The sequence below is a fragment of the Pongo pygmaeus genome, chromosome 9, assembly GCF_028885625.2.
Source record: "Pongo pygmaeus isolate AG05252 chromosome 9, NHGRI_mPonPyg2-v2.0_pri, whole genome shotgun sequence".
NCBI classification, from domain to species: Eukaryota; Metazoa; Chordata; class Mammalia; order Primates; family Hominidae; genus Pongo; species Pongo pygmaeus.
In genome coordinates, this window is record NC_072382.2 from 128,023,963 (window position 1) to 128,050,604 (window position 26,642).

Genomic DNA, 26,642 nt, shown 5'->3' on the forward strand with positions numbered 1-26,642 from the left:
GTGAGTGTGTAGGGAAGCCGGGCTGGGGCTGGGAAATGCTGGTGCCTCAACGGTTTAACGTTTTCCGCGTCCCCGGGATTTCCGTTCAAGAAGAGCACTGGTCTGAGAAACGTTTCTCCTTTTGGTACACGATCCCACTCAAAAACTCCTCCCCGCCCCCGCGCCCCCTTAGGAGCGATGTCCCATAAACGCTCGCCCCAGAGCCCTCCTAGGCACCGACGCCGTCCCTCTTAGCCACTGAATCTCCGGTGATCCGCCGGTCCCCTGCGGGACGCGTCAGGGACCCTCTTGATCGGATGCCCGGATCTCTGTAGTCTCTCCACCCTTCATCTTCCAACTCCCGGCCTCTTTGTTTCACGTTGTAACCTGTACCCTTCTCCTAAGGATGACGGCCCCTTCCCTTATCAAGGGCCCCCAACCCCTATTTCCTACTTAGGAAGCACTGTGAGTGTTTTTTCTGTCCTTCCTCAAGAATTCATTTCTTGGGGTCTCCTTCCTACCTTCCCTACTCCTCCTAAAGAAAAAGATGAAAGTACGGAGCACAGACCTTCACTTTTCCTGTTTCCTTTATTTTTCCTCTCCATAGTTTGCAACCACACCATACCTCCTCTCACGAGATGCGATGTTGGGATTCCCTTGCCCGAACTGCAAGCGACTCCCTCTGATTTCACTCAGGGGTGGCTGGGAAGATAAACATCTGTTTGGGATGGTAGTGTTAAAAATAACTTGGGATATACCTGCCATTTGTTAAGAGGAAAGCTTATGCTGAGTTCAGAAAGAATGTCCTGAAAACTAATGGATCTGTGAAGATAGAGGGAACAATTTTTTAAGACTGCTTGGAATGAAGGCTGCCTGAGGAGTTATTAGAGAATAGGTAGTTGAATTAGATTTGGGTTCTACACCTCCTAAAGGGTTTGGCAAAAGGGAGCCGTACCATCAAGAAACAAAGTTGATCAGGTGGAACTACTCATGGAAGACTCAAGTTGAAGAGTTTGAACTAGAGGTGATACGTAGTGGGGAGTCTTTGAAGCTTCTCGAGTAGGGCAGAGAGAGTCCTTGAAAGTGGCATTCTGGAAATGAATCTGGCAGTTGAATGCAGGACAAATGGGGAAGGAAAGGGTTTGGTAGTAGGAAAACTAGTTACAATCTAGGTGGTCAGTGATGAGGTCTGGTCTTTTTACCCTACACTGTAACTCCTTTGAGTTTGAATTAATTGAGTTATGCAGGTCAAGGCGTACTCTTGGCAGCTGCTGTTGATCTGAGTCCCTAGAAGAATTTTTTTTTTTTAATCCACTCACCTGGCACATAGTAAACTCACAATATCTGTTAGATGGCTGAAGTGCATCATAAATGTATGCTAGGTGTGTCTGAACATTTTGAATTGTCTTATTTCTGTCAATGTTTGGCCTGAAGAATGAAGGTAGAGGCAGGTGTATTTGTAAAGTGGGAAAGAAGCAAGGCTTGTTTACGTTTCTCTTATAAGGCAGGTGTAAATGCAGATCCAGATACAAATGCAAAGATTTCCAAGGGAGATTGGGAAACATCTGTTTCTCCTGTTCCCCACCCACCCCCTGCAAATTTACCAGTAGGACAGAGGTCTATAAAAGTTGAGAAATTCCACCCTAAAAGAATTATTACCTTCCGTGCTCCAGACCTAGGTTCTAATTTCACTTGAACATCACATATTACCTAGATACTTGAAGCTCCCTTTTCCAAGGACCCTGAAGTTTTGACATTGGGACTTAAATTCATATCATTACATTAATTAAAAACTTGTTTTGGGTACAGGACTTTTATGGTTTTGTGTCGGGGATGGGAGAGCCTGTTTCTACCCTAACCTTATGGCATTCAAGAAACTACACCTGTTCTTGCAGAATTGGCCTTCTGTGGCAGGAAACAAAATGAAGAACCAACTCAAATGTCATTGCTAGTGACACAGAGTTTATGCTCTAGGGTTTCAGGTTAACTCAAAGCACACACTTAGTGACTAAGAATAAAAATATTGGTCCCTTTTTTCTGGAGAAGGAACTTTTAGGTTTGTCTTGTTGAAACTTTGTAGAGAAATTTAAAGAATTCAAAGTTTTTGTTTGGTATGACAGTACAGCTTTAGCCAGTGTGGGTACATAAGTTAGGACATCCTTAATGTTTCTCCTGTGAGTCTAGGCACTTGGTGATTTAAAGTAGAGTTGTTCTCAATATAAAGAATTTATGTGGCCGGGCGCGGTGGCTCACGCTTGTAATCCCAGCACTTTGGGAGGCTGAGGCGGGCGGATCACGAGGTCAGGAGATCGAGACCATCCTGGCTAACATGGTGAAACCCCCGTCTCTACTAAAAATACAAAAAAAAAAATTAGCCGGGCGTGGTGGCAGGCGCCTGTAATCCCAGCTACTCGGGAGGCTGAGGCGGGAGAATGGCGTGAACCCAGGAGGTGGAGCTTGCAGTGAGCCAAGATCGCATCACTGCACTCCAGTCTGGGCAACAGAGTGAGACTCCATCTCAAAAAAAAAAAAAAAAAGAATTTATGCAAATGTCATGTCTTTTTTTTTTTTTTTTTTTTTCCAATTTTCAAGGAGCAATAATCACCTCTCAGATAAACCTCATTGGCTGCAATACTGCCACTGCAAAAAACTTTTTTTTTTTTTTTTTTTTTTTAACCTCTGTATTGCCTCCTCCCTGTTCCTCATTCAACTGGTCCTTTTTTAGGCAGTTCACTTTTCCACTTCTGCGCCAATGTCATAGTCCATTTGTTGGGAACTCCTCTTGTCTAAATGTTTTCTTAGAACAAGGAAGGAAATTCTATTAGTGATTTCTTCATTCTTGCAGAGTACGGCTCTGTTCAAACATGACTTATTTACATTGATTTTGATATATCATAATATGTGCCACCAAAATAACCATATAAAGAAGAACTTGATAGTTTCTTTTTAAAGATATTTCCTAGTCTATTCAGGAACAAAAAGGCTGCATTGGTATTTCGCAAGTATAAACAAGTACTAACTAATAAAGGAACTTGCGTTTATCACAAATTTAAGGTTAGTTAGTGGCATAAAGTTAAGTTACACCTCCTCAAACTGTGATTTGCTAGTTGCAGATTAACTAGCGATTCCATTTCCTTGAAGAGCAGGAAGTACTTGGACATTGTTTTATGGTTTTAGAGAGATTAAAGGAGGCAATTAGCAGGAACTCTCGGGAGGTGCCCTGGAAAGTGCAGTCATTGGGAGCCAGGAGATGTGGGACTAGTCCCAGTTCAGCCGCTGTGAACTTGAACAAATAATTTGGGCTTCAGTTTTTGTCATTTAAAAGATTTTTGCAACTCCGTTTCTAGTCTATGAAGATTTTCCACTGATACTTACATACTTATCTTTCAGCCCGAATTAGTGGGATTTATTTCAGATTTATCTTGACTACATTTAGCATTGATACTAAGAAACCGGATTCTGCTCTTGTCCCCAGAATTTAACTTTTTGCCACTGAGCTAATGTTTATATTTGGAGGTTACTTCATTGAGTGGTGTTGGAATATACTTTAAGATTTCTGGCCGTGCGCAGTGGCTTAACGCCTGTAATCCTAGCACTTTGGGAGGTCGAGGTGGGCGGATCATGAGGTCAGGAGATCGAGACCATCCTGGCTAATACAGTGAAACGCTGTCTGTACTAAAAATACAAAAAATTAGCCGGGTGTGGTGGCAGGCACCTGTAGTCCCAGCTACTCGGGAGGCTGAGGCAGGAGAATGGTGTGAACCCAGGAGGCAGAGCTTGCGGTGAGCCAAGATGGCGCCATTGCATTCCAGCCTGGGTGAAAGTATGAGACTCCGTCTCAAAAAAAAAAGATTTCCTAAATGGGGGCGGGGTGTGTGGCTCACACCTTAATCCCAGCACTTTGGGAGGCCTAGCGGGGAGGATCTTTTGAGCCTAGGAGTTTGAGATCGCCTGGGCAACATAGCAAGACCTCGTCTCTACAGAAAATCACAGAATTAGCTGGGCATGCTGACGCACCTGTGGTCCTAACTACCCTTGAGGCTGAGGTGGGAGGATCGTTTGAGCCCAGGAAGTCAAGGCTGCAGCTGCAGTGAACCGTGATCGCAGTACTGCACTCCAGCCTGGGTGACAGAGACAGACCCATCTCAAAAAAGAAAAAGTAATTTGTGTAATACGGTTTAAAAGTCACATAGTAATAAAAGATTTGTAATTAAAAAACAGTTTCTCAGGCCAGGTGCGGTGGCTCATACCTGTAATCCCAGCAGTTTGGGAGGTTGAGGCAGGTGGATTGCCTGAGGTCAGGAGTTCAAGACCAGCCTGGCCAACATGGTGAAACCCAATCTCTACTAAAAATACTAAAATTAGCTGAGCATGGTGGCGTCTGCCTGTAATCCCAGCTACTTGGGAGGCTGAGATAGGAGAATCGCTTGAACTGGAGAGATGGAGGTTGCAGTGAGCCAAGGTTGCACCATTGCACTCCAGCCTGGGCGACAGAGCGAGACTCCATCACCAAAAAAAACCCAGCAAAACAAAAACCGTTTCTCTGCCCTCCCTACCTCAAAGTTGCATTCTTTAGAGGCAACCACTCAGTTGTTTTCCTCCTTTGCTCTGTCTTTACAGTAAGTTGTCAACATCAGTATTCTTGAAACACCATATAACAAAACCAGTTTTACCATATGGTTTCTATGGCGTTTTTCTGGTCACAAAAACATACCCAACTTCTAAATAAAGACCCAAACATTTCTAACATGAAACACTGAAACAAGTAAGATTTTCACCCACTTTTTGGTGAGTCAGTGAGTTACTGCAGTCATAGTGGTGGTGGGTTAAATCAAGGAATAAATGTGTGCAAAGTGAAAATTGTCAGAAGCATTTCCTACCACTACACTCAGTTCCAAAGCAATCAATCACCAATAGGGCAGGCTCGCTGAGAGCTTTTGTGCCACATCATTTATTGTTGTGCATTTGGATGATTACCATAGACTTTGCAGATTTTTATTTGCCAGTAATTTGTATTCATTCATGCATTTTCCAGCTCAGGCTCACAGGTGGCTGGAGCCTATGCTGGCAGCTCAGGGCACAAGGCAGACGCCAGCCCTGGACAGGACGCCATCTATGCCATAGGGTGCCCATGCACACACACACAAACACAGGGACCATCTAGACACACCAGCTAACCTAGTAGGCACATCTTTGAGACGTGGAAGGAAAGCAGAATACCTGGAGAAAACCTACACAGACATGGGGAGAGCATGCCAACTCCACCCAGACAGGTGACCTCAGCCAGGAATCACTTATTCTCTCATCAATGTTATGAAAAAACGATGTTGAACAAAAAGACTTTTTGAGAGTCTGCTGTATCTTCTTGTTGCTAAATAGTTGGTTTGTTATTCTTTCTTGGTTTTCCCCTCATGTTTGGCCTGTTGATTTCTTGTTGCGATAGATAGATTCATATTTAGCTCTTGCCTCCCACCACTTTCCTCTTTTTCCATGCCCTCTATCCTCTAATACAGTTCTATTGTAATTTTTTGCTAAAACAGGTAGCTTTTATGTACTTACACCTCTGTCAAATACTGTTCACTGTTGAGCTGGATGATCTATTACAGTGTGTTCCTCCTGGTGTGTAGGTTGGCCTTCACCTGTGTTTCTCATGTACTTACTGTTAATTTATTTTCCCAAATACTCCAATATATTTGTCACATTCTTATCAGTAACATTTTCTGTGAGCTCAAATGTATCACCTGTCCGTTTATTGGAGCCCTGCCCCCTCCTCCTGCCTTTACTGTTGCTCTCAAGAACTGCTGCCCTGGGGTCCTCCTGGACCTGCCCTTTCCTGTGCAGGAACCGTATCTTCCTCTTTCTGGGCTTATGTCTTTATTTTTTAAAAGCACATACTTCAGTTATTTCTAAGAAGTATTTGAATGACTTGGTTTTGCCCACACACTTATTTGATAGTTTGGCAGTTATATAATTCTAGATTGGAAGTAAGGTTCTCTCAGAATGTTGAAGGCATCTGTAATTGCTCTAGAGACATGGTGATACAAATCCTTCTTACATGACCGTATTTTGTTTGTTTTCTCCCCTTCTGGAAGCTTTGAGGATATTCTCTATCTCTGGTGTCCTGCAGTTTCATGATGTGTATTACCACCAGGGTATGGGTCTTTTACTCAGCTGTTGTGCTGGCTTCTCACAGACGGTTTTGATTCTGGAAATTCACGTCCTCTAGTTCCGGGATGTTTTCTTGTACTATTTCTGTGATTTTTCGCTCAATCTTTAATTTTTCTTTGATACCTTTTTGTAATCTTCATTCTTGTTATGTGGATATGGTGGGCTCAGAGGGCCCGCTGGAGTGTTTTAGTTTTCTTCCTCTCTGCACGGGCTCCACTTCCTCCAGGTGATGTGGGCCTTTGCACCTGTGCCTCTGTCTGGATATGTCTTCCCTCAGATATCCAGTGACTTGCTCCCACACCTCACTTTGGATGAATCCACAAGTCTTTCCTTAAATGTCACCTCAGTGAGGAGAGCGCTGGATTGAGAAGTGCAGACCTCCATCTCACTTCCTTGCTTTGTTTCTCTCCGGAAGCATTTCCCACCATCTAGCATCCCACATATTTATTTACTTGTTTCCCTCACCACTAAAATAAACATACTGTGAGGGCAGGGATTTTTTTTTTTTTTTTCGTTTACCTCTATAATTCCAGCCTCTGAAACAGTGCCTGGCGATAAATAGATGATTAATAATTTAAGGAATAAATGAATTATTTTATTGTGGGATTTCTTTGAATGTGTCATGATTCTGACTGTTCATTTTTGTTTTGTTTTTTGTCATTTTAAGTTCCCAGCGTGGGTCTTGTTGGGTGGTGGGCATTACTATAGGGTGGCTGGTATATATGGGTTTTGTGTATATGTTTGTACAAATGTATATGTTTGCTAATATTTCTTTAGCTGACAGTGCATTGGTTGCTGGGACAAGGATGGGGGCTTGGAGAACCTTTTAGTATGCATCTTTTGACATAATCAGTATTTTCAGTTCTTCATTGCTCCTGCTGATGTATTTTACTCCAGACCCATTTCAGATTTCAGTTCATTTTTCTCTAAACCTCTGGATTTGGAGGTGGAGAAAATAGATGAAAATAGGAGATGAGGAAGAGAATTTGCGCATTAGTTAAATAGACTTTATGCCAATCCACATTTTCAGGTCTGCATTTAAAGCTTGCTTTCCATCTCCAAAAATTCATTGAAAAATTGAATGCTTCTCTCCTGCACCTCACATTCTTGGTTTTATACCTTGAAAAAAGAAAAACTCCTCTGTTGCCATTTTAATGGGTACTTGGGAAAAGATGAAGAAGTAAACCGTAAGGACAGAAGTTGTCGTGTTTTCTATTCTTAGTGTCATGGAATGCGGCACAGGAGTATCACGTAAGGAGAAGCACAGATTTCTTGTTTTCCTCGTTTATTTTGGAAGCTTATCCTTCAGCTCTTGTTTATTTATTTATTTATTTATTTTTGAGAAAGGGTCTTTCTCTGTTGCCTAGACTGGAGTGGGCATGATCATGACTCACTGCAGCCTCGACTTCCTGGGTTCAAGCAATCCTCCCACCTCAGCCTCCCAAGTAGCTGGGACCATAGGCGTATGCCACCACACCTGGCTAATTTTTTTATTTTTGTAGAGACAGGGTCTCCCTATTGTTTATATGCCTTAAGAGTCACATTGACAGAGTACATAAGAAACACTCTCTTTTTAGCTCTCTTGCTAAGGAGCAGGTTTGAGATCTGTTGCCAGAACTTAGTACTTCGCAGTTTTACGGATTCCTCAGGAGTCTCGTCCATGGGGCTGGGGAGTGGCTACCCTCTGCTGACCCTTCCTAGGTTCCTGCTCTTCCCCAGCGCCTCCCTACCCCCAGCCACTAGAAGTAGACTGCTGCTTTCTTTATTCTACTGCAGAAAACATGCACTACTATACTTATTAAAATTAACTAAAAAAAAAAAAAAAAACTCAAGCAGCTTGAGTAGTGCTCAAGCTGCTTGAGGTTTTTGTTTTTTTTTTTGAAGGAAGAATTTTTTTTTTAAAGGGGGAGCTTATATGTATGAAGATTTATGGTGTGAAAGCAGGGACAAACTCTAATGAATGAAGTTTTTAGAATTGATATGAACATGAACCCAGGATACTCACATTTATTCCGAGAGTTCCTCTTAAAAACTGCTTTTCTCCACATAAACCCGTCAGCAGTGGTTAGTTCCACGTTGGAGGAAAGAGGGTTTCATTTTGCTCTTTCTGCATATTTCCTGCAGTGATCTGTTACTTTCAAATCTGGGGGAAAGGTGCTCTCTTTTTCCTGAATGAAGTCTCCACCTGCCTCCTGTGGGCCCAGGCTGCCCAGCTTTCTGGCTGCTCCCTGAGAGTCCTCCTTGGTCTTCCACTGACCTCCTTCACTTCCTTACGAAAGTACGTTTTAGTCTCCCTAACCTGCTTTCTGTTTTCACTCTCTTTTTTTTAATACCCTCAATTGTTTTCACTGGCCACTTTTTTTTTAAGACTGATGCTTGGCTGGGCTTGGTGGCCCATGCCTGTAATCCCAACACTTTGGGAGGCCAGGGCAAGAGGACTGGTTGAGGCCAGGAGTTCAAGATCAGCCTGGACAACATAGCAAGAGCCCGTCTCTACACCAAAATTTAAAAATCAGCCAGCTGTGGTGGTGCGCACCTGTAGTCCCAGCTACTTAGGAGGCTGAGATAAGAGGATCCCTTGAGCCCCAGAGTTTGATGCTGCAGTGAACCATGATCTTGCCGTCCTGGGGAACAGAGCAAGACTGTCTCAAACAAAAAAGACTGATGCTACCTGCTTGGCAAAACAATGTTTTTAGAGCTATTTCTGTTAGGTAGCCTGGTCTCTAGTTGTTCTGATGGCTTCTGTGACAAATAATGCCTTTTTTTTTTTTTAAGAGCTTTCAGATTCTTATTTCAGATCTAAACAGTGCTTTTCAGCTCTCAGTTCATCTTCAGATAAAAGAAAATAGTAGGCCGGGCGCAGTGGTTTATGCCTGTAATCCCACCACTTTGAGAGGCCAAGGCAGGTGGATCACTTGAGGCCAGGAGTTTGAAACCAGCCTGGCCAACATAGTGAAACCCCGTCTCTACTAAAAATACAAAAATTAGCCAAACATGGTGGCGTGGGCCTATAATCCCAGCTACTTGGGAGCCTGAGGCAGGCGAATAGCTTGAACCCGGGAGGCAGAGGCTGCAGTGAGCTGAAATCGAGCCACTGCACTCCAGCCTGGGTGACAGAGTAAGACTCCGTCTCAAAAAAAAAGAATATTAATTTTTGGCTAATTTTTATTAGGAAAAAAAGAATATCCTGAAAATAATATCACGCTGGTTTAAGGTTACAGATTTACTTTCTTCCCTGGGTTCCCTTTGGTTCATATTCTCTTGTTTAGAAATGATCCGAATACATTATTCTGAAGTATGTGACAGTTTTTCCAAAATCAGTAAATACATATGTTGGTGCTTAAAACAGAAAGAAAGAAACAATGGCCTATAAATATTATCACATAGCTTATTTCTACTATTCAGAGATCTGTATAACTTAGGATAAGGAGCAGGTTGTTGAACGGTTTTCTGGCTTTTAAGTTTGAAGTACAGTCTGAAAGTACCTTTCAGTATTGAAGGGCTGCCTGACTGAAACTTACATGGGTATCTCCTGGGCCTGAAGCACCACCGAGATCTGAACTGAAGGTAGCGTTTTGGGAGTCCTTAGCGTTTAGTTGGTATTTTAAGGTCTAGGGGTGAATGGGGTGGGAAGGGAAGGGAGTATGTAAAGGGAATAGACTAGAGAGCCCTGTGGATCCTCAACGTTTAGGAAACAGGGAAGACCTCCCACTAGAGGGGAGGGAGGAAGACCAGGAAAAGGCGAGATGGACTTCAGTGTTGGGTGTTTCAGGAGGCAGAGGAGGGTAAACACCAACAATTTCATTGAATTTTGCCATAAGGGTATTTATCTCCCATAAAGCTTTCCTTGATTTTCCTCAAGCAGAAGTGCTCATCTCCTTGGTACCTCATCCAGGCGTATTAAACTTGGCACAAACATGTTGTAAAGATTTGTTTATAGTTCTGTTTCTCCAAAGGTGTAGACTTGTTAAGAGAGTGGCCCACGGCTTGTTCATTTTTGTGAGATGGTATTGTTTTGTGTCTTAACAACATGAACACTGACTCCATGTCTAATGTGTAATAGTCGTGTGACCTTTAACAAGCTGCTTAACATCTATGTGCTTCTGTTTCGTTGTCTATACCATGTATGATATGAGATGATAATAGCATCTACCTCCTCACAGAAGAGCAAATATTTGTGAAGTGTAGAAAACAGTGCCTGGCTTACTGTCAATGCTATGTAGTGTTTGTTGGAGGAGAACTGGATGCAGCAATACTAATATTCTTAGCACAGTGCTTGATGTTTAACAGATATTTGAACGTGAAAATGTAGTAACCTGTGACTAATTCAGTTCCTAGCATTTTAAAATTCTACAAGCATATACAGAATATAATCATGGCCAGGCCATAGGAGAACTACAAATGGAAGTGGACTGAGAGGAAAGTGCATGCAGCTTTGTTTTATGAAACAAATCTATAGACTTTCAACAAAAGTACTATGTGATCCTAATTTCTTGTTGTTAGGAAGGAAAAAACTAAAAGATGAAGACTCCTCCAAAGCAGGTGAGAATCTTTATGTTTAGGGATGAACAGCTTTAAACAGGTGAGTGGTGGATATCAGCATGGAAGGTATTTGTTTGGATGAGAGAAAATACTACAACCTTCCCAAATTCATCCTAATTTTTGCAGCTCAGAAAATTAGAAATATCAATTGATCCCTTAGACTTTAATGGTAGATACACACTCATTCGATCAGCAAATGTTTGAACATTTTCGGCACCGTATACACACTTTATAACAGGAACTATGCTATGGGATGAGGATAGGATGATAAATAAATTAGACACTGTACTTGCCCTAGAAGGGCTTTTATTCTTGTGGGTGAGAATTGCAATAATTGCAAGTACTGTGAGATGCAAACTAGGAACTGAAGTATAAATGAAGAACTTGGGGTAAAGGGAGTGGAAAACCAGGCTACAGATGGTAACATTTAAATTGAGATGCCAAGGAGGAGGGTGTGGGGAGGCCCTTGCAGAATATCAACTCTGAGGAAAGGCTGCAGCTGGGAACTTGAGGTGGGGTGGGGGAGGGGGGGTGTTCAAGCAACTGAAAGAGGCCTGTGCGCCTCAAGAGCCCAGCGAGTGAGGGAGGGGGCTGGATATATGTTGTGTGGATGGTAGACACTGGATCATGCCAGGTCTTGTAGCCACGATGAGGAGTATAATGTTATTAAACACAGTGAGAAGCCATGGAATGATTCAAACGTGACTTAACCCAATTTGTGTTTTGAAATCTCTTTTGCTGGGGCCGGGTGCGGTGGCTCACACCTGTAATCCCAGCACTTTGGGAGCTGAGGTGGGCAGATCACGAGGTCAGGAGATCAAAACCATCCTGGTTAACACAGTGAAACCCCATCTCTACTAAAAATACAAAAAATTAGCTGGGCGTGGTGGTGGGCACCTGTCCCAGCTAATTGGGATGCTGAGGTAGGAGAATGGCGTTAACCCGGGAGGCGGAGCTTGCAGTGAGCCAAGATCGCCACTGCACTCCAGCCTGGGCGAAAGAGTGAGATGCCGTCTCAAAAAATATGTATATGTCTTTTGCTGCTACATAAGCTTTTCTTTTTTCTCTAATTGTATTTTAGATAGATTTAATATGTAAAATAAGAGAAACTGATTTCTTAGCTCAAAATACTGATGCCCTTGAATCATTTGCCAGAAATAGTTCTTCTCCTAAGAATCAACCCTTAAAAATCAGTTTACAGCATAGACATCAGAGACTTGAGTTATAAAGTGATTTATATATAAAATGTTTTGGTGCCAAACAGTGGTCTTGGAACCTTAAGTTGAAGTTTTCTTCTGCCTGCTAGAATAAGATTACATTCACTGTTAGGACCATTGGCATATCCAAAGAATGGTAGTCTGAATATTGATTTATTTGTGTACATAGTTTCCCATTTGTTCCATTTAAAAACTAACATGACTTTTTATGGTCCTTATTAAAAGCAGTTACAGGGTGTTCTTTTGTTTGAGTTAGTTTGTGAAATAAATATCTGAATGCCTACTGTGTGGCAGGCACTGTTCTGCACTTTTGGACTACATCCATAAACTAAACAGGCAAAGGACCCCTGTCTTTGAGGGACTTACATTCTAGTGGAGGAGGCAGATAACAATAAATATAATTAGGGCCAGGTCCAGTGACTCTCGCCTCTAATCCCAGCACTTTGGGAGAGTGAGGCAGGCGGATTGCTTGAGTCCAGGTGTTTGAGACCAGCCTGAGCAACATGACAAAACCCTGTCTCTACAAAATACAAAGAAATTAGCCGGGTATGGTGGCATGCACCTGTAGCACCTGTAGCACTGAGAGGCTAAGATGGGAGGATTGCTTGAGCCCCTTGGAGGTCAGGGCTACAGTGAGCCATGATCATGCCACCGTGTTCCAGCCTGGGTGACAGAGCGAGACCCTGTCTCAAAAAAAAAAAAAAAAAAATTAGTAGAGTCATACTACTAATAAATATAATTGGTATGTTAGAGGGTGCTGTGTGCTATGAAATAAAAAGTAGAACAGCTGACATGGTAGGGGGTATAATTTTAAATAGAATGGTTAGAGTAGCGTCATTGAGAAGGTACAGTCTGAGTAAAGGCATGGAAACCTGTGCAGATACATAGAGAAAGAACATTCCAGGCAGAAGGAATGATCTATACAAAGGAAAACCCCAAGGTCGGGGTGTACCAGGCCTGTCTGAGGAACAGTGAAGAGGCCGGTATAGCTGGAGGGAGGGAATGTGAGAATATCTTGGCTTTCTAGGAATGTGTTTCTCCTCAGTCAATTTCAAAATAAGCCAAAACAGATGAATAATTAGGCAGAGATCTCCCATCCCATGAATGTTCTGCAGATGGTAACCTGTAAACACCGAGACTCATGTCTTAACTCAAATTAGGTAATTCCAAAATAATGCAAATGTTCCTTAAATTCAGTTCGTAGGGCAGCTGAGCAAACAAGATCTCTTTTATGTGAATAAGAAACTGAAGACTTTTGCCATTTCAATTTCTAGATCTCCAGATTAGAAGCCAAAAGGCTCTACTTTGCAGCAGAGGATGGCACAAAGATGCCAGGTGCACTTGGCATCTTAAGAGAGGCAGCGATTGCGGGCTTAGGGAGAACTGCCCTTTAAGAGCAGCTTTTCTCAGGTCCCTTGTTTCTTTCGAGCTCAGTAGCACCAAATCCTTTTCAATTTTTTATTTGGCAATCCACATTTTCTGTTCTTTGACGCAGTGAAATTTTCCATTTGTTCCCTAAGTTTCCAGTCTTAAATTTGGCACACTACTTTCATAAGGTCATAATCAATACCCACTATAGTAGAATATTGCCCAAGTTGTGTGTACATCACGTGTATTCTGTGGGTGTAGAGCATCAGCATTGTCTTTGTTTCAGATGCACAATACTTTTTATAAAGAGCCACACCCAGTTTCTCCAGTGAGATCACTAGAGCTGTTCCAGTCATACTTGCCCACAGCTAATCCTTTCCCGTGTTGTTTCTGAATTTTATTTTTTGTAAGTAGAGTGTCCTTTTGTAGTTTCTTAAGCTTCAGATTGATTCCTTTCCCAATTTGTCATGGTTGGTCAGTTTGAATCCTCTTCTGTGAGTTGCTGTTCATTGTTTCCAGCTTAGTTTTCCATGAGGTTGGAGTGAAGTAGGATTACTAAAGACCTGTAATCCCAGCATTTTGGGAGGCCAAGGCAGGCAGATCATTTGAGGTCAGGAGTTCGAGACCAGCCTGGCCAACATGGTGGAACCCTGTCTCTACTAAAAATACAAAAATCAGTTGGGCGTGGTGGTGGGTGCTTATAATCCTAGCTATTTGGGAGGCTGAAGCAGGAGAATTGCTTGAACCCAGGAGATGGAGGTTGCAGTGAGCTGAGATTGCACCACTGCACTCCAGCCTGGGTGACAGAGTGAGACTCTGTCTCAAAAAAAAGAAAAAGAAGAAGATTACTAAATAAAATGTTCAGAAGCATGGATCTTTTACTTTCTGAGGCAAAAAATAGTCCACATTCTTCTCACAGCCAAAAAAGAACGTGGTTACAAGTTCCTATCACTGTGAGTTAGAAAGGCCCTTCAGAAGTTTAACAGGCCTTTTCTCTCCTTCCCCCAGGCAGGACTGCATATAGATCACCCCCAAATCTACTAGTCTACTCTCTTTTTCTTTAAAAGGAAATGCAACTACCTCTTTTGGCCTCCAGTTCTGTTGCCATTTTAAATAGGAAGGTCAAGAACCCAGCATTGGCCAGGTGCAGTGGCTCACACCTGTAACTGTAGCACTTTGGGAGGGCTGAGGCAGGCGGATCACTTGAGCCTGGGAGTTCAAGACCAACCTGGACAATGTGGTGAAACCCCGTGTCTACAAAAATTAGCCAGCCATGGTGGTATGTGCCTGTAGTCCCAGCTACGTGAGAGGCTGAGGTGGGAGGATCACCAAGCCTGGTGGTCGAGGCTGCAGTGAGCTATGATCGTACCTAGGCAACAGTGAGACCCTGTCCAAAAAAAAAAAACCACCTAGCATTTTGTAGACTTAAATTTATTAACTGTTGAATGATAAAAGAGAGAAATTGAATGCTCTCAAACAAAACAAACTTCTTGTTCTTCTTTTTTTTTTTTTTTTTGAGACTGAGTCTGGCTCTGTCACCCAGGCTGGAGGGCAGTGGCATGATCTTGTCTCACTGCAACCTCCACCTCCTGGGTTCAAGCGATTGTCCTGCCTCAGCTTCCCATATAGCTGGGACTACAGGCACCCACCACCATGCCCAGCTAATTTTTGTAGTGTTAGTAGAGATGGGGTTTCGCCATGTTGGCCAGGCTGGTCTTGAACTCCTGGCCTCTGATGATCCACCTGCTTTGGCCTCCCAAAGTGCTGGGATTACAGGCATGAGCCACCGTGCCCAGCCACAAGCTTATTCATAAATCCCTCTTTAGTTCGTACTCTGATAACTGGATTTTATATATAACTAAACCTATGATGGGTTTTTATTCAATTATTTTTAATCCATTATATCTGTCTAAAATATTGTACACTTGAATGTGAACTCGAAAGTAATTGTGTAATGATGAATGAATGAATAAAGTGAACTTGAGTGACTTTTTTGTACCTCTTCATGTTGTAAAACATTTATTTTCCTTTTAATTCTAAGAATAATTGTAACACAGATCTACTTCATATCTTTCTTATCCTTCTGTTCTTGGTTTTGCTATCAATGGGTTTTGGATTCCATGCTCACAATGTGGGGACCTCCAAGATATTTCACCTGGGGCAGCCAAGTGAATTCACTTAATCACTACAGACAGTCAGTTACACTTGAGGGTTTTTAATGGTAAAATTTTTTAATTTTCAAAATTTGTTATTTATTTATTTTTGAGATGGGTTCGCACTCTATCACCAGGCTGGAGTGCAGCGGCATGATCATGGTTCACTGCAGCCTTGACTTCCCAGGCTCCAGTGATCCTCCCAACTCAGCCTCCCGAGTAGCTGGAACTATAGGCATGCACTACCACACCTGGCTAATTTTTGTATTTTTAGTACAGATGGGGTTTCTCCATGTTGCTCAGGGTGGTCTTGAACTCCTCAGCTCAAGCATTCTACCTGCCTGAGCCTCCCAAAGTGCTGGGATTATAGGCATGAGCCACTGCGCCCAGCCAAAAAACTTGTTAATTTTCAGCTCTATTTAAGTTGGAAATCCTCAAGGAAGTGAAAAGGGGTGAAAATTAAGTGGAATATATTTACTAAACAATTTTTTTGTTTTTGTTTTTTTTATTTTTTGAGACAGGATCTCACTTTGTCACCCAAGCTGGAGTGCAGTGGCATAATCTCAGATCACTGCAACCTTAGCCTCCTGGGTTCAAGCAGTTCTCCTGCCTCAGCCTCCCTCCCGAGTAGCTGGGATTACAGGTGTGTGCCACCACACCTGGCTAATTTTTGTATTTTTGGTAGAGACGGGGTTTTGCCATGTTGGCCAGGCTGGTCTCAAACTCCTGAGCTCAAGTGATCCTCCTGCCTCGGCCTCCCAAAGTGCTGGGATTACAGGAGTGAGCCACCCGGCCTGGCCCATTTTAATTTTTATGGCAGAAAAGTCTTCCCTGCATTAAGACTTGTCAGTTTTTCATTCGTTTGTTTGTTTGTTTTTGTTTTGAGATAGAGTCTCATTCTGTTGCCCAGGCTGGAGTGCAGTGGCATGATCTTGGCTCACTGCAACCTCTGCCTCCCAGGTTCAAGCAGTTCTCTGCCTCAGCCTCCCGAGTAGCTGGAATTACAGGTGCCCACCACCACACCTAGCTAATTTTTTGTATTTTTAGTAGAGATAGGGTTTCACCATCTTGGCCAGGCTGGCCTTGAACTCCTGACCTCTTGATCCACCCGCCTTGGCCTCCCAAAGTGCTGGGATTACAGGCGTGAGCCACCCGCGCCTGGCCTCAAATTTTAACTCATAGAGAATATCCTTTATAATGATGGCATCTTCTGGAATGCCCCAGACTTGGAAGAATCTGCATTTGTATGCAGTATATTGTGTTTACTCTGTTGACATAAAAGTAAGCTACTGAAGGTTATTTCCCATATGTAGCCCACACTATTTTTGTAGTAGAAATCCAATTGTTAAGGACTCACTAGAGTCCTTAAAGAGTTTCTTGCCCTTAAAGAGTTATTCAATTTCATTTTTAATGAATAACCTATGCCATTTATGATGGAATTGTTTGTATGATCATACTACTTGATCTATGGGAAATATCTGATATTTTAAAAATCTCCTTCCTTAGCAACATGTGTCATTATTTTCAGGATATACCTTCTCAGAAGCTGCACAGGAGGAAAGCAGTGACAAAGAAAGAAGTTGTCATTCTTTGCACGGTAAAATCATCACCTCCAGTCACCAACTTCTAATTCAAATTAGGTTTCAATTTGTTCATTATTTCTTCCTGAAACACTTCTGTTCCCTATACATATGCGTTACTTTGGCTTTATAATAGAAAATAACAAGCAACATCTGAGCTCTTTTGTTTGTTTTTTTTTGTTTTTTGAGACAGAGTCTCGCTCTGTCACCCAGGCTGGAGTGCAGTGGCGCGATCTTGGCTACCTGCAACCTCTGCCTCCCAGGTTCAAGCGACTCTCCTGCCTCAGCCTCCCAAGTAGCTGGGATTACAGGCACCCGCCACCACACCCGGCTAATTTTTGTATTTTTAGTAGAGACGGGGTTTCACCATCTTGGCCAGGCTGGTTTCGAACTCCTGACCTCATGATCCACCCACCTCGGTCTCCCAAAATGCTGGGATTGCAGGCGTGAGCCACCGTGTCCAGTCACATCTGAGCTCTTGAGCCTGGAATACCAGTATGGTTTATTTGGGGTGCTTAAGTTAAAGGGCATTCCAGAATTTGGGGTTATTCTTCTCAATCCTTAATGTCTTTCAGAAACCTTACCTCTATTGAGGTCTTTCTCCTTCCCTTGTTCAGATAGGGGTCATTGTTTGCTGGTAAAATGGCAAGAATAAGTGGCATCAGTCTGGCATTTCCTCAGTGACTCTGTTAAAGCACATGTTCAGGAAATGAGTGTGATACAGATCTTATCTGACAGAAGGTAGAGGGTCTCAGGCATGCTAAGGGATAAAATTAGGAGCCAGTCGAGTTCACCATAGATGAAATATTTCAAGACTGGGATCCACAGAGAAATCAGATCTTGGCACAGCTAGACATGATTCCTGTCTCTGTGTGTGCTGAGATGGAGGAAACAGTGAGTTTGCTTTATCCACTGATGGGAAAGGCTGCAGTCTACATGTGGAACTGAATTCATCAACTACCCAAGCAAAGTCTTTAGGATTTTATTTAATTTGTTCACTACTGACAAGCTTGTTGAGAACTCTTTAGTAGTACTTCACTCTGGGTATCTTTCCCTTCCTCCCAAATCCGATAGTTGCTAAAAACCCAGATGTGTTGGAATTAGTCCAAGAGCCACAGTTAGAAAGGGTTTCTTCTCAAGTCAGAGAGTGACCCTTTTCCCTTAAGAAATGAAGTTAACCCTTTTCTATATTTATGCTAGAGAAATAAACCATTCTTTATTCCAGTCACTTTTATTTTTTAAAAGGGGGTGGAGGAAGCTTGCTGATCCTTTTACAGCAAGAAACGTACCACTTTCTCAAGCTGGTAATTGTAGATCTTTTATTTCCAGGCAAAAATACTTTTTAAAACATTAGAATTTTTCTCTCCATTTGATTTATTTCGTCTGCTAATATACCCAAGTGTATTACTCTGAGCTCCTTCTGGCATGTCACTTGTTTGAGTAGAGGTGTATGCACTGGACATACAGGAGAAACATAGCTCAGAATGAAGAAGGCGGGCTGGGAGACCTCACTCTGATTCTTAAGTGAAGGGAAGCCCAGAGCTTGCTATCTTTTTAGCACCAAGATGCTATCAAAACAAGAGCTGCTGGGATTCTTTGATGTTTTCAAGTCCGCAAGTCCTCTGCTGTGTGCAAACTTAATTTCATTTGGATAACCAGTTCCTTTTCTCTTGTCCCTTTACCATGTTTCTTCTGGATTTTTTCTAGAACACTCGCCCTTTTTCCTTTTTCATCCACCAGAGATAGAAGCATTACATTTCCTGCCAAGATGACAGGTTTCAAAGTACAAGTGTTCTGTCTCATATGAAGACTTTTCTGTTAATGAGGTTGCTGTTACTTTGCTCATCTTTTACCAAGTATCTGACTTTTATTTTGCTGTACTCTATTGGCCTTGAAGGATTTCTCAGTGGCTTAGCAGTAATTGAGGTAATGAAGACACTGCCACAGGTAATTGACTTTGTTTTCTTGTGGCAGAAAAACATTTTCCACTTTAGCTATACATAGCAAGTCCCACAAAAATGAAAACTCAAACTGTGATCACATAAAAAAAATTAAAGTGTGAACTAGCTTTGAAGCTCTTTAGCAATAACTGCATTTTGTTTAGGGTACATGCTAAAATTGATTTTTTTTCCTGAAAACAATACTCTAGAAGGAATAAAATATGGTTTGTGCTTATATGCCACTGGGGTATACATGTGAGATTGTATCATGTGAGGCATCCTTTAGGCTAAAGAAAAGATGTTTCTCTGTTAGAAAACAGGATGAGTATATGATTGGATATAATGTAGGCATACTGAGTTACCTCTCATTCAGTACCTAAATAAGAAGACCCTAAACCTTCTCAGTCAGAAGCAATTGGCTATATTTAATTTTTTAAAGTAATAGTAGATGGAATGGACCTTCAGAAAAGTTGACTGTGTAAAGAAATAAGTCAGAAAGCTTAGTATTCAGGTCTAGACATCATGAATTGGCCATCTGGCAGAAATAGAATCCAGCAAAAACGATCTTACATAATTTCCAGGAGAAAATGGTAGGACAGATCTAGGCTCTGGTGGATAAGTGGTGGTGAGAAGTATATAACAAATAGTGCTTGTCACTGGAGAAAGTAGTTTTCCCAGCTTCTGAATGTAGTTGACTGCCAAGATTGCATCAATGGAGTGCCTAGTTAAGAAGCAGCTGTTAAGGATTACTTGGGATTATTTCAGGTAAATCTCCTTTCTGGAATGCAGGCACTTCCTTTGTTGATAGTTTTGGACTTTTAAGTTTTTTGTTTTTTTTTTTTTAGGCTGAAAAGTTAATACAGGTTTATTATTCCTCATCTAAAATGCTTGTGACCAGAAAGAAGTGTTTTGGATTTCTGGGGTTTTTTTTTGTTTTGTTTTGTTTTTAATATTTGCATTATACTTAACGGTTGAGCATCCCTAATCCAAAAAATCTGAAATCTGAAATGTTCCATTGAGCATTTCCTGTTTAGCAATAGCGTAGTTAAGAACTTGCACTTGAGAGGCAGAGTTGCCATGGTTTGAATACTGGTACTACCAAGTACACAATCTTTCTGTGCCTTGGTTTTCTCATCTGTAAAATAAGGTAACAACAATGCCTTGTAAGGTTATGCGGATTAATGAGTTAATGTTTATAAATAGTCTATGGCACGTAGTTAAGAGCTTGTAAACTGGCTTAGTAGCTGAACTGAGCATTGAATTCTGAAGATGTCCATCTTCAAAACTTAATAAGCATTAACTTCCCTCTACATTTTACTTTCATCTGTCTCAATATAGTGTTTTTACTTGGATGTAATCTGTTTAGATGATGGGTTTATAGAACCATATCTAAGAAAAGAACTTAAGCACCTAAGTTTTTTCCTTATGTACTTAAAAAAATATATATCCCCAAACTAATGGATTGTCCTGTGTGTGGAAGAAGTAAACACATTCTATCCCTACTTCACCACTCTAGAGCGTTGACTTTTAGAATCGGAAGTGATTCACATAAGTTAAAACTTCATAAAAATATTTTAAGGACAGTTAAAACCTGGCTATTGTTATAAGCAAACTGAGAAGTCATTAGACTGTAATAAGTTATTACACTTAAGGGAAGATGGCTTAATGGTATACTTCATGTGCATCCTATATTTAACAAAATTGTTGCATTGTAGAAAAATTAAGTTTGCATCTTATTTAGGTGTTTCCTATTTGAAGGAAGATTCTGGAGAATCTGATTCTGTAATTTTGGAGTAGAGCCTAGAAACAAACTTTTTTAATTTAATGAATTAACTTTATTTACAAGAATATATATACTTTTAACAAACATCCCGGCTAGGCACGGTGGCTCACACCTGTAATCCCAGCACTTTGGGAGGCTGAGGCGGGCGGATCACCTGAGGTCAGGAGTTGGAGACCAGCCTGATCAACATGGAGAAACTCTGTCTCTACTAAAAATACAAAATTAGCCGGGTGTAGTGGCGCATGCCTGTAATCCCAGCTACTCAGGAGGCTGAGGCAGGAGAATCGCTTGAAGGGAGCAACTGCCGGGAGGCGGAGGTTGCAGTGAGCCGAGATTGCGCCATTGCACTCCAGGCTGGGCAACAAGAGCGAAACTCCATCTCAAAAACAAAACAAAACAAACAAAAAAACCCAAAAAAACCTACATGGTTGTGTTAAGGCAGGATTTACTGAGATAAGTGACTCATCTGTCTTTTCCTGAGCCCCAGCTTTCTCACCAACAGAATCAAAGATTTGACTGGAAACACGATCTACTTCCTAACTCACTACTGTGATTGTATTATTTCTATTTTCCTTATGATTATGATATAAAGAAGAATTACAGTATGTGTGATGGACTATGGGGTGAGGATGTGAGCCTTCTGTTTACCAGAAAAAATTAATCCAGAAACTTAATGTTTTAATAAAGAAAAAGGCTTTTTTGGGCCAGATGCAGTGGCTCATGCCTGTAATCCCAACATTTTGGGAGGCCAAGGCTGGACGATTACTTGAGCTCAGAAGTTAGAGACCAGCTGGGCAACATGGCAAAACCCCCTCTCTACAAACAGTACAAAATTCCACCAGATGTGGTAGCACGTGCTTGTAGTCCCAGGTACTGGAGAGGCTGAGGGGGGTTGATCGCTTGAGCCCAGGAGACTGAGACTGCAGTGAGCCAAGATGGCGCCACTGTACTCTAGCCTGGACAACAGAGCAAGACCCAGTCTCAAAAACAGAAAAGAAAAGGGCTTTCTAATAAAACAGTAAACTTCCAGTAATTATTAGTAATTCAGTTATATATGTTGGCAGTGGAATGTACTAAAACACCCCAAACGGTGGTAGTATGTATTGTATTCTATATTGTGTGTGTGTTTAAAATACTATTACTATTTTTAAATTCACAGTCTTTAGATTTAACAAGTTTGCTAAAGTTTGAGCAGTTAGAACTTTATAGTATTCATTCTAATCCGTGGTAATTATTTACTTTTGCCAGTTATTCCAGCACCCGAACATACTTGGCCATTTTTCATACATCTTTGCTTGATAATACCTTTACCCGTCATCACAGTGGCTTGATTTAAACTCCACTTCATGTTCAGGTAGAGAGACATGCCCCACTGGCTACAAGGTCACCATCGTCCAACAGCAGAGAATGTTTGTCATTCAGCAAATTAGTATTGATTGTTCTGTTCTTGACTCAGTAATTTCTTCAGCTGAGAGTAAATGGATAATTGGGGGCTATTAATACACTTATCTATGGGTGGTTTTTATCCCCTGAGTCTTCCGCAAACCCATCTTGTGGGAGAATAACTGGTTTTTCTTAAGTTCTGCAAAGTGATGGCCAGTAATTGACATGAGTTGACACTGTTTTTGGTGGGAACTTGGGGGCAGGCCTTCAGAAACAGAAGCAAGATGATAGTATGGAGCACCAAAGTCCTATAATTTCCGGATTACTTCTTATAGACTAATTTAATTTAGTTCCTTGTTTAGAATGTTCATTAATTAACAAATTTCTGTTAAGTAGGGGGCACCTCCAAAACACCTTTAAGGGTATATAGCTTTTTAAAACTGTTTAATATATGTGCTATTTTGAATGGTATACTTTACAGATCTAATTGTGGTCCGTGGTGTTTAATCTATTTTAGAAACTGGATGGCTTCTACAGGGAGCCAGGCCTCTGATATAGACGAGATTTTTGGATTCTTCAATGATGGCGAACCTCCCACCAAAAAGCCCAGGTAAACAAGAGAAGGGAATCAGCAGAGTAAATTACCATTAGTGGGAGAGAAAGAAAAATAGCCAACTTATACCTTCTATATCAGTTGTTTTCACTAATCAGTATTGACCTTCATACTAAAAATTGAATTATTTTTATTTTGGATTTAATTTTTATTTTTTATCAAGGCAATACAGGTACATAGTTTTTAAAATCAGTATTTCAAAGTCCACCCTTCCTCAGAGATAATCACTTTCAACTTTATCTGTTTCTTCTAATGTTGACATCCATGTTTTAAAATACTATATATATTGCTGCTTTTTAGTTTTTTGGTTTTATTGGTTTCTGAGTATGGAATATAAGGACTGCTTTGCTCTCATGACTCCTCCCCCTGTATTGCCATTCTACACACTCTCCCCATGTTCTTGTATGTTTGTATCACAGTGTTTGTTTCAATCCACTTTTAATATTTACATTATTAAGACTGTATACATAGTATTCGTAGCTGAGCCTAATGCGTAACGATTGTTTCCTTTCTTGCTTATGTAATTAAAGACTGTCTTTTTTGTTTGTTTGCTTGCTTTCAATGTATTCTCACATGCTCTGACAGAAGAATAAATCTCCTAGCTATACTGAAACACACCGATAACTTGCTGGTTTGTGTCATGGATTCTTCCTCCTGGACACTAGTCCACTCTGGACACTTGTTCTCCAGTCCTGTTGCGTTCCTGATATTTGCTGTTTCCCATTCCCATCATCCTGATAATTTCCTTTACATCTCTCCTGTATCGAGTCTCTGTTTGCTGGATCTCATGTCCTCTTTTTTGGTGCACTCCTTCATTTTCCTGAAGCATATCCTTGCATAGCCTCCTAAGTAAGGACCTATAGGAGAAAATTCTTTGGACATATTTGAAAATGTCTTTATCATACACTTACATTCATTTGATGGTTTGACTGAGTATAGAATTTTTAGTATCTCTCATTCATACTCTGCTAACATCTAAGTATTCCAGCCAAAATAGCCACTCTGTTCTGATTCCCAATCCTTTGTATTGTATGACCTCTTTCCCTGTTTTTGTTTTGTTTTGTTTCATTTTTGTTGTTGTTGTTCATTAGAAGCTTATAAGGTTCATTATTTTATTCTCAGTAACCTGAAATTTCACAGTGACGTTATCTTCTCATATGAATCTAGACACCGGGCAGCTCTTTAAAGCTGGCAACTAGTACCTTCACTTTGGAGAAGTTGACTTGTATTACTTTTTTGATACTTTCCATTACAATGTTTTTTCTATTCCACATTTTTTTAAACTCTTATTATTCAGATATTGGACTTCTTGTATTAAGTCTCTAATTTTCTTATGTGCTTCTTTATTTTTTTCCCCCATTTTGTTTTTTTAAATTTTGCTTTCTCCGGGGTTCTCTGTTTTATCTTGCGGATTTAAAAATTTCTGTTGCGTTATTTTTGATTTATGAAGTCTTTTTGTTTGTTCATTTTTCATAGCACTCTGTTTATGTTTCACAGATGCTTTTTTTTTTTTTTTTTTTAGACAGAGTCTCGCTGTCTCCCAGGCTGGAGTGCAGTGACACGATCTCGGCTCACTGCAAGCTCTGCCTCCCGGGTTCACACCATTCTCCTGCCTCAGCCTCCCAAGTAGCTGGGACTACAGGCGCCTGCCACCATGCCCGGCTAATTTTTTGTATTTTTAATAGAGACAGGATTTCACCGTGTTAGCCAGGATGGCCTCAATCTCCTGACCTCATGATCCACTTGCCTCGGCCTCCCAAAGCGCAGGGATTACAGATGTGAGCCACCGCTCCTGGCCTTTTTTTTTTTTTTTTTTTTTTTTTGAGATGGAGTCTCGCTCTGTTGCCCAGGCTGTAGTGCAATGGTGCAATCTCACCTCACTGCAACCTCTGCCTCCCGGGTTCAAGCAATTCTCCTGCCTCAGCCTCCTGAGTAGCTGGGATTACAAACGTGCTCTACCACACCTGGCTAATTTTTATTTTATTTATTTATTTATTTTTTTAAATAAAGACAGGGTTTCACCATGCTGACCAGGCTGATCTCGAACTCCTGACCTTAAGTGATCCACCTGCCTCGGCCTCCCAAAGTGCTGGGATGACAGGCGTGAGCCACCCCACCTGGCCAATTTTAAAAAAATCTAGGCCAGGCTCGGTGGCTCACGCCTGTCATCCCAGCACTTTGGGAGGCCGAGGTGGGCGGATCATGAGGTCAGGAGATCAAGACCATCCTGGGTAACATAGTAAAACCCTGTCTCTACTAAAAAAAAAAAAAAAAAAAATACAAAAATTAGTGGGGCATGGTGGCACGTGCCTGTAATCCCAGCTACTCGGGAGGCTGAGGCAGGAGAATCACTTGAACCCGGGAGGCAGAGGTTGCAGTGAGCTGAGATTGTGTCACTGCACTCCAGCCTGGCAACAAAGCTAGACTCCGTCTCAAAAAAAAAAAAAAAGAAAAAAGAAAAAATCTATGTGAGGATATCATTGTTTCCTTTTAATTTTTTTTTCTCCTTCCCATACTATCTCTTATTTCCTTCAGATTTCTCTCTACCTGCTAGTTTGTTTGGTATAACTGTTATGTTGGGGGCTTTCCTCAGATGTGAGGTGACCCTTGTTTGTCTGCCCATTTTTAAGAGAAAACACTAAAAAGCCAATGGAAGAGGCCAGGTGTGGTGGCTCATGCCTGTAATCCCAGCACTTTGGGAGGCCAAGGCGGGCGGATCACTTGAAGTCAGGAGTTTGAGACCAGCCTGGCCAACCTGGTGAAACCCCGTCTCTACTAAAAATACAAAAATTAGCTGGGTGTGGTGGCACGTGCCTGTAATCCCAGCTACTCGGGAGGCTGAAGCAAGAGAATCTTGAACCCGGGAGGCAGAGGTTGCAGTGAGCCGAGATTACGAGATTCCATCTCAAAAAAAAAGCCAATTGGAGAATCTGCGTGTACATAAGGGGCTTGGTCCCAGACTCTATGTAGAGTTAAGGAATTCCCATCTATCAGAATCTGCAGATTTTTCATCTCATACTGGCCATTTTCCTGAAAGAGGAATCCTCCTCATTTCCTAACTGTATGGGGGATAGGGGTGCAGGTACAGAGTTGATTCCTAGAGTCTGAAAAGCTTCCTCTGGGGAAAGAGAGTTGGGGGAAATCTTATATTTTATATACAGACTTTTACTTAATCCCCACCTTCAGCTGTGTGTAGTGTTCTCAGATAGTCCTCTGGTCAACCTCTGCAGAAGGGAAACCTCTAGTCTGCTTAAAGTTGTAACTCTTAAAGGCTTGTAATCGATTCTCCTATTTTAGCCCCACCAGCCCCTCTGCCTTCAGATGTACATGAACATTCCCAAAATTCTACCAAGGGAATCGGCCTTTGCATTACAATTGGTAAAATGTTGTTGCCCTTTGACCTCTGTTGTCTGCTGTCATCTTTACCTAGCCTACTTTTTAGGTATGTATACCTGCTAAAAAAAAAAAAGTAACTGTTATTTGATGGTTTACAAAGAACCAGTAATAAAACACAGTTGTTAAATTTTTTGTTTTTAACTGGAAGTCTTTTTCTTTTTTTTTGAGACAAGGTCTTGTTCTGTCACCCAGGCTGGAGTGCAGTGGCACAAACACAGCTCACTGCAACCTCAGCCTCCTGGGCTCACGTGATCCTCCCGAGAACTTAGCCTCCCAGGTAGCTGGGACTACAGACGTGCCTAATTTTCTTTTTCTTTCTTTCTTCTTTTTGGTAGAGATGGGGTCTCACTAAGTTGCCTAGGCTGGTCTCGAACTGCTGGGCTCAAGCTCACCTTCTAAAGTGCTGAGATTACAGGCGTGAACCACTGCACTTAGCCAAATTGGAAGTCATAATTAGGAAGAATTATAGTTCAAATCTATATGTTATATTAAAAAAAATACAGTACAACAGTATAAAATG

At 41.5% G+C, this 26,642-nt stretch overlaps 1 protein-coding gene and 1 pseudogene across 8 annotated transcripts in view; one reads left to right on the forward strand and one right to left on the reverse strand.

Moving 5' to 3' along the window:
- FAM118B (family with sequence similarity 118 member B) overlaps positions 1-26,642 on the forward strand; it is a 49,808-nt gene that overhangs the window by 197 nt on the left and 22,969 nt on the right. For 3 of the 8 annotated variants that reach the window (XM_054441559.2, XM_054441557.2, XM_054441561.2), the window contains exons 2-3: positions 16,956-17,024; positions 22,631-22,723. In XM_054441559.2, coding sequence (XP_054297534.2) covers positions 22,638-22,723 — 86 coding nt within the window. In that variant the 5' untranslated portion in view covers positions 16,956-17,024; positions 22,631-22,637. Of the gene's footprint in view, positions 1-10,654; positions 10,690-16,955; positions 17,025-22,630; positions 22,724-26,642 lie in introns of those variants that run through there. The other 5 variants (XM_054441556.2, XM_054441558.2, XM_063671603.1 and 2 more) reach the window with 2 other exon arrangements.
- LOC129009216 (U4 spliceosomal RNA) lies at positions 2,482-2,631 on the reverse strand (annotated as a pseudogene).